The following is a 13,044-nucleotide window of genomic DNA, read 5'->3' on the forward strand; positions in this document are numbered from 1 at the left end:
TGTCAGTATAGGTGAGCAACTGAGTATGTGAATGGCGGTATAGGTGAGTATAGGGGGTATATGAGTGACTATATGCGTGAGAGAGTGAATGTGAGAGTGGCTATATGGATGAGTCCATGCTTCTGTTAGTGACTGTATAGCTGAGTGAGTGTTATTATTTGTATGAGTAAGTAAGTGAGTATGTGTGTAACTGTTTGGGTGAGTAAGTGGCTGTGTGATTGACTGTATGGGTGAGTGTCTAGGTTTGTGAGTAGTTCTATGGGTGACTCACTCAGTGTGTGAGTGCTTGTATGGATGTATGAGTGGATATGGCAATGGCTGCATGAATGAGTGGGTGGGTCTATGCATGGCAGTATGGGTGAGCGAGTGGATGTGTGTGTAGATCAATGAATCAGTGACTGGGCGTGTAAGTACTGGTATGGCTCGTGAATGGGTTTGTGAATGGTTTTGTGGCAGTGGGTGTATAAAAGACTATAGGGGTGTGAGTGGGTGTGTCAGAGATGCTGTGGATAATGTCATCAGTGATGTAATTTGAGATGTCTTCAGTGATGTAATTTGAGATGTCTTCAGTGATGTCACTGACCATGTCATGAATGCTGTAATATGTGACACTGGGGGTGGGGGGCGATGAGTTATAGTTAACTCAGCTAACTATAACGGCTGAATTTCTCTGGTTTGGTGTGAGTAAAATCTGACCCCCAACTATAACGTCCATGCAACCTTTGTTTTTTTTAGTGAATTTCTAAGGTTTTTAAATTCTATTTGCTAACTCTAACGTCTCTATACCCTTGTTTTTTTGTTTGTGAATTTCTAAAGTTTTTTTAAACTCTATTTGCTAACTATAATGTCCCTGTAATCTTTGTTTTTATGTGAATTTCCAAGGTTTTTTAAATTCTATTTGCTAACTATAATGTCCCTGTAATCTTTTTTTTTGTGTGACTTTCTAAAGTTTTTTTAAATACTATTTGCTAACTATAACGTCCCTGTAGCCTCTGGCTTTTCTTTTTTTTTTTTTTTTTTATAAAAATGTTATTGTGCAGAGAAAAAGGGTACAAGCACGGGCCTACAACCTCCTGGGCCGGCCGCTAGTATGCAGAAATGATCAAGCAGTTCAAAAACAATGACTGGCCCGCAGGGGCTCCGCTAAATGACAGGAGATCAAGCTGCACATAAAGGAAGTCAGGATACACCCTTTTTACATAACTATCAACCAAAGTAAAGAAAAACAAAAAGCAAGGCGAAAAACATTGAAAGGGCGTCTAACCATAGCAGAGGAACGCCTCTGGCTTTTCTAGTGAATCTCTAAGGTTCTTTCAACTAGTAGTCACGTTTGCAGAGTGTTGGAAAAAGGGGGCTGGGCCTCCAACCAGCTCTCAGGAATTCCATTGCGTAGAACTTGCAGGAGGTACCAGGAGGGCTTCTTTGCCCCCAAGATCCCTCTGGAGCCACGGAGACTTTATCCCCCAACTAGTAGTGTGCCTGGAGGCATGTTAGCAGAGTGGTGGAGAAAGGGGGCATGGCCTGCTATCAGAACTCAGCAATCCTGCTGTATGGGACTTACTCTGGGTAACAGGGGGGGTAGCTGGCCCCAGGACCTCCTTGGGGGCCAACTACCCCTCCTATTGCCTCAAGTGAGCACCATACAGCAGGGTCGCTGAGTTCTTATAGCAGGTCATGCCCCCTTTCTCCAACACTCTGCAAACACTCCTCCTAACATGCTCATGGTTCGAGGATGTAGTCCCTTTCATTGCTGAGGGTCATTAGGGGCCAACTAGACCACCTGTTACCTCCAGTAAGCCCCACACAGTGGGATTGCTGAGAGGTGGTCGCAGGCCACGCTCCTTTCTCCACTACTCTGCAAACATGCCTCCTGGTGAACTACTATTTGGGGGATGAAATAACATCAATTCCTGGTAGACCTAGGTCCACTTTCTTCTCAAGAATTAGGGATGAAGGCATACATTTGGGTCAAGACAAGGGTCGGCAAGACTAACACTGGTGGACGAGACTAAAAGAAAGAAGTCAAAACAGCCCCCCTGCATGGAAAGAGGGTGAACCTAAAAGTAATCAAGAGTCTTCTACAGGCCTCCAAAAACTTTCGCAGGAGAGTGGGTCCAGAGTCTCTACATAATCTAAGGCTCGGTACTAGGATAAGAACTGGGATCCCAACAAGGTTTGGTGTCATGACTGTAAAGCACAAGGACCCTGCACTGGAGATCTTAGCTTTAAAAATTAGAAAGATGCCTCTAGTCCACCTGCAGCACCTGCAGTTGCTAACATCAAGATGGGATCCCAGGTGTGGCCTGACCAGGTCAGTAACCCCACGGAGCCATCATTAGTCTTTGAGGGAGAGACAGACTTAGGCTGTGCTGCCTGGCCAAATAAAGTGAAAAGATACAGGCAGTTTCCCAAGCTTAAGAGGTTCAGGAGAGAGGCCTTGAGGTATACTGGGGCTAGTGTTGCAATGGTGAACCAGCAGCTAGTTCACTCAGCTTAGTACCTGATTAGAATGTCCTATCCAATCATTCGCTAACAATGTCACCACAGTCCATCCCATGGCTATGGTCACTTTGGACTGGGGGGGATTGTGGGACAGAAGGAGGTGGTTGTGTCTCCTGATGTTACTGTAGATTGTCTGTTTGTAAATGTCTTGGAGAGTTCTCCTTGGTCTAAAGTTGAATTACGGACCCATGCCAACATGGTGGGTCTCTCAGGATGGGGTTGTGGTATAAGCCAGAGCATGGAGCAGAGTCCTGAGTAAAAAAGAGGTGTTGTATCCTGGAACAATGAATGAGCCCAATAAGAGAAAGGGCAAGAAGAATGAGGGACCAGCTTCTACACAGAACCCAAGTCAGGGCCCCTCTTCTCAAGAAGAGGACTTGGTATTCCCGGAGGGAACTTAGCCTGAAGAGATTGGGCCTTACCAGGTAGATCTCCTGGGTACAGGGGGACCCTCTAGGGTGTATCTGTGCCAGGAACAAGAAACCTGTCCCACTCTTGAAAGCCTGAGGCAGCAAGCTGCTGTACAGGGAAAGGGTGATATCAGTGACACCCATAGGGTCTATTGGGAGGATGGGCTCCTATACACTGAGGCCAGAGACCCCAAACCTGGTGCAACCAGGAGAGTGGTAGTGCTTCAGAGGTTGCATTTTTAGAGAGTTCCTCCATACTTTGGCCCATGATATTCCCTTAGGTGGACACCTTGACCAGGATAAAACTTGGAGTAGGTTAGTTAACCACTTCTACTGGAGAGGGATGTCTCAGAAAGTGAAGGACTTTTGTCAGTCCTGTATCACCTGTCAAGACGGTGGCAAGGCAGGAGCCTAACAAAAGGCTCCCTTAATTCCACTTCCAGTGGTTGGAGTACCCTCTGAAAGGGTAGGGGTCAACATTGTTAGCCCCCTGGACCCTCCAACAGCCTCAGGGAAGAAATATATTCTGATGGTAGTGGATCATGCTACCAGGTATCCTGAAGCTATTCCCCTAAGGGCCACCATTGCTCTAGTGATGGCAAAATACCTCCTTGGTGTATTTATCAGGGTTGGTTTCCCAGAGGATGTGGTATAAGGCAGAGATATAAACTTAATATCTGCATACCTAAAACACATGTGGGATGAATGTGGAGTCCACAAACCAATGGCCTGGTGGAGAGATTCAACCAGACATTGAAAGGCATGATTTCTGTGCTCCCTGAAAAACTCAGAAGGAGATGGGATGTCCTACTTCCATGCCTGCTTTTTGCCTACAGGGAAGTGCCACAGAAGGGAGTAGGGTTTTTACCTTTTGAAACTATGTTTAGGCACCCTGTTAGAGGTCCTTTAAGTCTGGTAAGAGGTTTGGGAACCACCTCTCAAAAACCAAAACAAGACATAGTGGACTATGTGCTTGGCCTTCATTCCAGGATGGCTGAGTACATAGAGAAAGCAAGCCAAAACCTTCAGGCCAGCCAAGAACTGCAAAAACAGTGGTATGACCAAAAAGCTGCTCTCTAGGACTAGAAACAATGCAAATCCTGGGCAGAGGTGGCATGCCTCCTCCCCCAGCATGGGCCAGTGCCTGGAGAGGGGAGCTTCAAAGGCCTGCTGCCTTTGTAATGCAACCCCCAGCCTATGCTGCTGGTGACGGATGCCCCCCCTGGTTTATACCCACACTTTGGGCAAGAGAACAATCAGAAAAAAATCAAAAAGATAGGAGGTGTACCTGCCTCTGCCGACCCCACCACTAAGGTGGGGGAAGCTAAATGAAGCAACATTTTCAGTCCCCACCATCTTGAGGATGGTGGGATCCCTCTAATCAGGGATAGGTCTATGCCTCTTCCCATAGGAGGGTGGTATACTAGAGGGTGTAGTCACCCCAGGTAAGGTGCCCATTGGTCCTACCTGCTACTCCCCTAAAACACCTCCCAGATTTAGTATTTAGGTTGCTCCCCCAGACCTGGTCCTCAGATCTTCCACAACTTATGAAGCAAGAAGACGACCCTGCAGAGAAGACTGAAGATGATGACTGCCTTGGCCCCAGCCCTGCCAGCCTGTCTCCAGCTTCTGCGAACCTGTGACCCGTCTTGCAGCCAGCAACCTCTGAAACCCCGGGAGGACTGCTGCCTTCGACAAAGACTCCAATCCCGGATTCACAGCGGGCCTCCAAAAAACCCAAAGGGAGGACTGACACTTGTTGATGCAACTCCCTGCTACAAAAGAACTCCAAGAGCTACCACAGTTGATATTGGTGTCGACACGACTCACTGCTACCAAAGATCTCCCAAAGGCCGCAGTGGTAGAGGACTGGCACTGGTGTCGACGCTACTCTACCCTACCCTACACTAAGAAAGCACCTGCAGCAGGATGACCTCCACAACCTCGAGGGATCCTCTTGACCCCACGACCCAAGTTGCCCACAGCTCCATGCCCGAGAGCCGGTATCTTCCTGCTAGAGGCCCTGTCAGTTGCCTCCTGCACCGCTCCCTGACCACAATCTCCCCAGACAATCCGACAGCAGCAAACCCTTCATCCGATCTACAGCCACCGCCTGCCAGCAACCGCGGTGGTAACTGTGTTGGCTGCAGGCGGAAAACTATCCTGCTCATTGCTCCTGCCAACAATGAGGGTAAAAATCATTGCCAGTATCCACTGCCCCTGCGAAGATACTGACATTTGCACTGTACAGGTGCCCCAGTCCCCCACGACTGACCCTACACTCAGTGTTGGTCTGACCACCCAAAGACTAGAAATGGAAGTTGTATACTTGCTTGATACAGCCCTCAATTGATTTCCTCAACAAGATATTCTTGAACTATTCGAATATTGCACTGTCGACTTTTGATCATGAAAAGTATCTTTAATTGAAATGTACTTACCTTAGCAACAAGGTCTTGGTCTTAACATAAAATACAGAGTATAATTTTTCTAGAACTGGTCTGGATCTTCTCCTTGAGTCGTGTGCCCATTATTGGTCAGGGTTAAGCAATAAATGTCTTACACTCCTCTGTGTCAGGCCTAAGGCTGCTCACCCACACTACCATTAATACAGCACTTTGGGTTTTGCATTGAGCCCTGTACACTTTTGGGGAACCCCTGGACTCTTTTCACCGTATTACCACCTAGTGGTAGCATCATATAAAGAGCGAACTTCCTACACCCACTCATAGAACCACTCAGACATTTCTATACCCACTTACAGCCCCACTCATACTCTCTCACACCCACTTACAAACCTACTCAGACACTCATACACCCAATGAGACACTTATGCACTCATACACACTCAGTGTCAAAGGTTCGTGTTTACAGTTAAGAAATACAATTTTAAAAACTTACAAACTCACTTAAAAAAAGCAAAGGTTACAGGGACATTGGGAAATAACCCATAGCAATTCACTAAAAAAAAGCAAAGGATACAGGGATGTTATAGTTAGGAAATAGATTTTTTTTTTTTTACTTTGAAATTCATAGAAGAAACCAGAAGGGCCAGAGAGTACTATTTTAATGAGTGCTTATTGAGACAAAAAAATATATATTTCCGTTTAATCAATGTATGTTTTTTATATTGGTGATAGCACATCAGTTCCCAACAATAAGGTTTTACAAAAACTAAGAAAAAACAAAAGCAATGCGAAAAGACTGGCAGCCCATGGGAGAACTATTGGCCTTGCCAAAGTTTGTTGCCTTTGTATTTACATTTCCCAGAACTGTGGAAGCGCTTTACCTCATAATCCAGGTCCAGATAGTCAAATTCTCCATTGGTCCTAAACTGCTGCATGTCCGAGTCAAGAGTTAGGTTGAAATTCCGTCCATGGCGCTCTATCATAATTGTGTGCCAGTGATTGTCATCCAGAAGGCTCCCTGAAGTTGCAGATGTGTGACCATAAATTGAGCCGTATTGGTTGCTGCCTGAAAAATAGGAGGCACACATAAGGTTTCAAAGAGCTTGAACGTTTAAAAATTGAGTTCCAGTCTGAAAAAAGTTGAACACTTGTTATTCTTCTCCACCCATTTTTCATTGTAGAGTTCTGTTTTATTCACTGAAATACCGTCAGTCATCAAGGATCATATATAAAACTAATCCATGTATTTAATCATTATACTGGAATGCAAGGGATTGTCGAAGAAAAATGCAAGCATAATTTAATGAAAAAAATATCTCATCCAAAGCAGAGTTAATCAAGTGATTTCTCCTTAAATTAAATGTGCAAGGATACTCTCGTTATGGGAGATGACTGAACCGGGCCACAAGAGGAAAACAAGAAACACTACAGACTTTCCATCTACATCACGTTGATTAACCTACGGCAAGTCAGTGCGTCATGATAATTGGGAATACGAGTCAAGGGCCTTGGTCATGTCCAATGAAGGATAACGTCTATCCAGTGACTTGAATGTGTGTGATTAAACTCGTAATTTCAACTGCACACATGGTGTGAGCAAATCAGCATAACTCTGTTTCTCTCTTAATGACACAAATTCTTCTGACAAAGCCAAACTATAAACCCACACTGTACCAACCAAGCACAATCATGGTATGTATCGGCATATGAGACTATTCTCACTCCATTTTGCTGTTAAGCGCAGTTGCATGTTTCCTGCCACGTATTTGGCACGCCCCGCCGGTCCTCGTGCACAGCACCAAAACTCTTCTTGTACAGGTCTTACTATGAACTACACTGTACCAACCAAGCACAAACAACAGACTAGTGTGCTACTCATCCTCTGAGAAGCAATTCTGGGCTTCATCAGGAGTATGAGATGCTATACAAAAAGCAGTACAATAGGATAACTCAAAGGTTATAAGTAATGGGCCAGGAACTCACAGGACAGCTCGTTGAGTGAAATATCTAGAACTAGTATAAGTGCATAATACAGAGATTGTGGTCCTGCCATCTCCAAGGTTCATTTGGGTCACTTGTCAAATCAGTCATTGACCTTGCAAAACCAAAATGTATCCCAATAACTCTCTCAGCATGATGCTGGTCTGTATTTCTGTGGACTTTCACCAGGCGCATCGAAGCTCATCCGTGTGAGAACAACACAAATATATTTTTAAATAAAGAGCCAAAGGATGTGACATGTAATAGGTGGAGGGGGTTCTGAAAATACACATTAAAAGGATAACTTGATATACTTAAGATTGTTAGAGAAAGGTTACTTCTGCAGTAGCAAAACTAAAACACAACAGGTTGTTTTTGATTTTAGCTTCAAGTTAGGGAAGAACCTCTCATCAGCCAAAATGGACTTGGTTAAGCCCAAAAAGACATCATTGCAGTCCTCAAGGTGCGAGGTTACAGAATTATAAATATTTCCGAAATTAAACAGGCAATTATTGACAGTGCATAAAATTTGATGATACAATCAGATAAAGCCCTGGGGGAGTTAAAAAGATTATTTTTTAAGTACAGAAGGTTCCTGCATCGGAGAATCATCATGGTGATCTTGTCTGAAATTTAGTTTTTACAAGGTGCCACTTTTAACTTTTACCTAAAGCTGGCCAGAATGTTTTCTACATTAACACATTGGGGGAACCACATGTGAAGTATTTTATTTGGCCTACATCATTCATAGCAAAAAAGTAGCTTCTGGATTCACAATGTGTCTCCATAATATGCATATTTCATATTTAATGTGGTATCGACTGATATGAGAAGTGTTGGAAAATAAGGCATTATTGTGTGGCCTGCCCAAGTAATTAGCCTACATTTGTCCTCCACTGGGAACCAAACACCCCATTGTATCGCTTGACTCTCACAGGGTAGCATTGCAGAGCAGTCCAAGGACTACTCTAGGGAGGTGGTGTGGGCTAGTAAACACCCTTCACCTATACACAACAATAACACACAATAAATGTCCAGTCTGTGCTTTTGTTTAGCAAAAGTAAAAGTACATTCATTACACACATACTACTCAATACAATGCAACAATTTGCAAATATACAAAAGCTGATGGAATTACTTTTGGATGACATTGCGTAAACATTCTTACTCCGCCCAAAGGAAGGGGGGTCTAGTACCACAACTCACAGGTGTAAACATTATAATGTCCTTGAATGTCAGAAGATGAACATAACTTGGAGTGAGGGCCCTTACCACCGGCACCAAGCTAATGGCTGCCTGCCGCATTATTTCAACAAGCATTTCATTATGGGAATAAATGCAATAATTACATAAGACATTGACTGAGAGTACCTACTACTGGCAATAAAGCATGCAGCTTTAATCACAAGTGGCTGTCAGTTGCATTATTCAATTAAAGCATCAGCAAGAGTGAATGTCCAATCATGTCTAAGAGTGTGGTGCACTCATCATAACGGATAGCATGAATTACGCAATTCACTTACAGCCCCTAAAGAGCATCCGCATTTATAATTACACTCTATGCAAATATAATTAGGGCAATTCAATCACAGCCCCTAAAGGGCATCTGGATTTATAATTACACTCTATACAATGATCATAACACTTCCAAAGGATGCTTGTAACGTTGAGGAATTACATTCAAAACATACTGCAGATGAACAACTTTGGTACATGCACACCTGTACAATTACTACCTTACACCCATAGAGGGTGCCTCACAAGATGAATACTCCTCAGTCCCATACTGATAAACAAAGGTTCCAGCCCAGGACGTCTACATAATCCATCAAAACCCTTTAGGGCTTATCTTTTTCAGGGCACCAATGACTCAGGATGGGGACTTTCCACTGTTTGTAGGGGAAGTCTGTGCTGCTCCTCCAGCTCCCCCGCCCATTTGCTCCAGGAGGGGGTTGGTCCAATCTTCATGGGGTTGCAACATGCCAAAAACAAGCCATTTTCCTGTACAAAGGTGGCAAGGCCGTGCAGGGCATTATGGGGCACTCCACCTGCGAGTGCGTGCATAACTGAGCAGCAGCTCCCTAACTGCCCTGGTGAGAGCCACAGTGGCGTGCCTGCAGGTGCCCCCCTGCATGCATACCAGGGCACAGATGCACAAGCTCTGTTTCCGCTCCGCCACGATTTTCATGATGGAGGAACTCTCATGAAAACCTTAGCAGAGAGAAAACTCTCCTGACCTCTGCAACACCATCAGGAAACGGCGCTTACCTGAAGGCTGCGGCAGGGCAGTAGCGGTCCAACCGCCCAGATTGCAATTGGGCGGTCGGGAGACTGCTACTGCTGCGCCTCCATGAGTCTGGTGGTCCATGGACCGCCAGATTCGTAATCCGCCCCAAGGTATGTTATGTATTGGCAACAACAGGTCTGCTAACAGACTGCTAGAGAGCACTGTAGCCTAGAGCCAAAATTGGGTTATGCATACACAAACAAAATTATTTACAAATACAGACATAATTTAAGGGGCAGCTTCAGATCACACATTACATATCATTAGAGGAATCAATGAAAAAAGTCAAAGTACGGGATTCCATGTCATCACTAGCAGCAGATCATCAACAGGGTGAGTTTCACCCAATCACAGATATAAAAGATGTAAATCCTTCATCACAGTTGAAGCGTAATTGGCTCTGATTACTTAAATAAGCCGCTTACCAGGGTAGATGATAATCTATTCTGCTGGTTGATAAACCCAGCAAGAGAGTATTTTTATCTGAGTGGGTGAAAAAACATGTTGATTTGTCTCTTTACCAACCCACTTCTACTACCTGTTTTATGGTAGCATCAGTCAGAAACGGAACAGCTGGGCAGAAGATGAAATTTGCAGTGCTGCTGCACGCCTTTAGGGTAATCTCATGTACCGTCCAAGAGGTTGCGACATCCTCTGTGAAACAGTCACATCTCACTGTGTCTTTCCAATTGAGGTATGGTTAGTGTATAGAATGGCAGAATGGCTGAAGACAGTTAAGGGTCATACAAATTGCATAAGATGAAGTTGACACAATCTTCAAAGAGTGTTGGGCTGAATCATTGCACTACGTTGCCTATAGGGTAGGTGGAAATGAACGACTAATACTGCTACTTGCCTTTAAAATGTAGACTTTAAAGGACTTGGAGTAAATCTGTTGTGTAGTTCCTACTAATCCGTAGGATCTTCTCTTTGTTTGGACAACATAAACTATGGGCTTGGTGTTGATAGAGCACAAATTGCTCTGTCTTTGTAGGGGTGCATTATAATCATGGGTAGTCGGCAACCCCATATAATCATCTTTTGTGCTAACACTTGTGCCATTAGATTGTGTATTGTAATTACGTATGGCTAGAGGAAAACCTTAATGTGCAGAATTGTACATGTGACTGATGAATGTTATAATTTGTATGCCTATGTAACTCAGTGATTTAAATGTGCTCAGTAACCATGATCATGTATATGCGTTTTTTACAAATGTACTTGCCGTTTCTTATGTTGTCCGATTTCTGTAGGCCTTATGTCTATTTCTCCCTGCTGTCCTCAAGTCAGGTTTGCTAGTAGAATTCATGTGTATGGAGAACTTGTTCTATCCCAAGTTTTCCGTTGCCGGTGGAGAAATGCATATTTGTTAGTTAGAATAATGTCTTTGTTTTAGGAGTTAGACTTAAGGAGGAGAAGATATATTGAATGGTGATGCTGATAATGTGGGATGGTGTTCTTTCTCACCGGAGAGAGCCTGGGAATCAAGGACATCAAGTCAAGGCCTGGGAACAACGCTGAGATGTGGAAAGTTACCTATGAGGAGGTTTCTTGTGTGGATGGGGTGATGTGGCACAGCATGATGGGAAGTCTCGTACCAACTCTTGTATTGGAGTTAGGGACAGAGTTCGGGGACTTCTGACTTGCCTTGAGAAGCGAGAGCATCTTAGAACAAGCTCTGTAGCTTTATGCTACTTGACCCATTCAATGTGAGTGGTCTTCAAAGGCAGCTTTCACGTGCTGACACCTTTTTCAGAACTTGCCTTTGGGAATGCTAAGTACGGATCTCACATTAGCGAAAGTGTAGGGACAGACCATGCTTTTTACCTACGAACCTCAAAGGAAGGGGACTCTTGACATTGGAGCTGTGCTATTCTGTGTCCTGATTCTCAAATGGTTTATTTTGTGTATGGTGCACCATCTTAAATTCACCCGTAGGTTTGGCTTTGCATCAGTTCCAATGTATTTCTACACCCTCATTTTGAGGCGTTTGTATGTTCATCTGTTCTTGGCTTTGTAATAAACTAACTTACATTTGAATCACGAGTCTGTGATTCTTTGGAGTCAAGGTTCATTGAAACAGTGATGAGTACATTGGATAACCATTCCTCCTCCCCTCTACACTTTCAAGCAGACAAAAAGAGACATCGGCCAGGGGTTCCAGAGTAAATCTAGAACATGGAACCCGGCTCCTTAAGTATCAAGATCTATTCTGGACACCCCCACAGGATATGTTGGCATATAGACTAGCTAGCTTACAGTACTACCATAAGCCCCCCAACCTACCAGGGAACGAATGGTCTCTGACCACCAGTGATCATGACAACCCTGACCCTTCAGGGATCGTGGAAACAGTACAGAGCCTTTTGCTCAGTCACTCGTGCTCACTTATTCTCAGAGAAATATACAGAGAATACTCAGTGGGACGTTTTCAATACTATTCATTGAACGTTATTCTTGCACGTGTGCTGCATTGATTAGTGGATAGAAGCAGATAAACATGATTAGAAGCACCAAAAGCGTAAATAGTAAATATAGTTCTACCATGGTGCTAAGCAATGTATATAAGCAGGCATATAAACAAGACAGTAATCTAGCGTACTCATACTATGCGAACCCTACTCTGTGTGTACCTAGAGTGTGTGTAGGTGTAGAGCCAAGCGTCCCCCCAAGGGACGATCCAACCCAATTACCTGATGGGATAGAGTGAATGACCCCATCTCGGTCACAAACTGTACTCCCCTCACAAGATGTCAGACCACCGCATGGTGATTTCTCATCATGCAAGGATCTTCGGTGTCAGTGGAAGTGCTTCATACACTAATCTATCAGGATGCTCATCTTTTGTAGTAGAAAGCAGCCTTGCGATGTATGCATAGGTTAGTGATGCTATGGATGTATAGATAGCACTGTCGCCCCATGGATGAAGATAGTAAAGATATTTGTACGTAGTGTGAAACGAGACCTTGTACATGATGTTCAGGGCGTTGTGATAATGTTGTGCGAAGCTAGATGTGAAAAAAAGTTTCGTTTCAGAGAAACTAATCTAACATTGTCATGTGTGCAAAGGTCACAGCTGGAAATGTTATTTGTGAGGACAATGTAAGAAAGAGCTGCTTCACTACATGGGCCTAACTCGGTAATATAACAAAACCTGCAGATTTGTGGTAGCCCTACCTGACTTTTCACTGGAAGCTTTCACTTTAGACAAAGATTAACAAATTCACAACTCCTATGTCCTCATTCTAAATTTGTTGGAATAGGACTGGGATATTTACTATATGCTCTAAATTTCGTTACACCTACAGTGAGGCACTTACAACATGTGACAAATACCTCCTATTCTGATCTTGCAGTAGAAAAATGAGGTATACCATGAGGAATTGTTTTTTAACTCTCCAAATTTCACACGTTTTGCCTTCTTTTTCTGGGCCTTTTAACACTGATAAATGTCGGC

The 13,044-nt window shown here is 43.9% G+C and overlaps 1 protein-coding gene across 1 annotated transcript in view; it reads right to left on the bottom strand.

The window, feature by feature from the left end:
• The window catches only part of CNTNAP2 (contactin associated protein 2), a 2,761,105-nt gene that overhangs the window by 1,499,553 nt on the left and 1,248,508 nt on the right, over positions 1-13,044 (bottom strand). The window contains exon 6 of the mRNA XM_085631546.1: positions 6,202-6,386. Within this exon, the coding sequence (XP_085487672.1) occupies positions 6,202-6,386 (185 nt within the window). The remainder of the gene's footprint in view (positions 1-6,201; positions 6,387-13,044) is intronic.

The sequence above is a fragment of the Triturus cristatus genome, chromosome 10 (assembly GCF_964204655.1).
Source record: "Triturus cristatus chromosome 10, aTriCri1.1, whole genome shotgun sequence".
Classification (NCBI taxonomy): domain Eukaryota; kingdom Metazoa; phylum Chordata; class Amphibia; order Caudata; family Salamandridae; genus Triturus; species Triturus cristatus.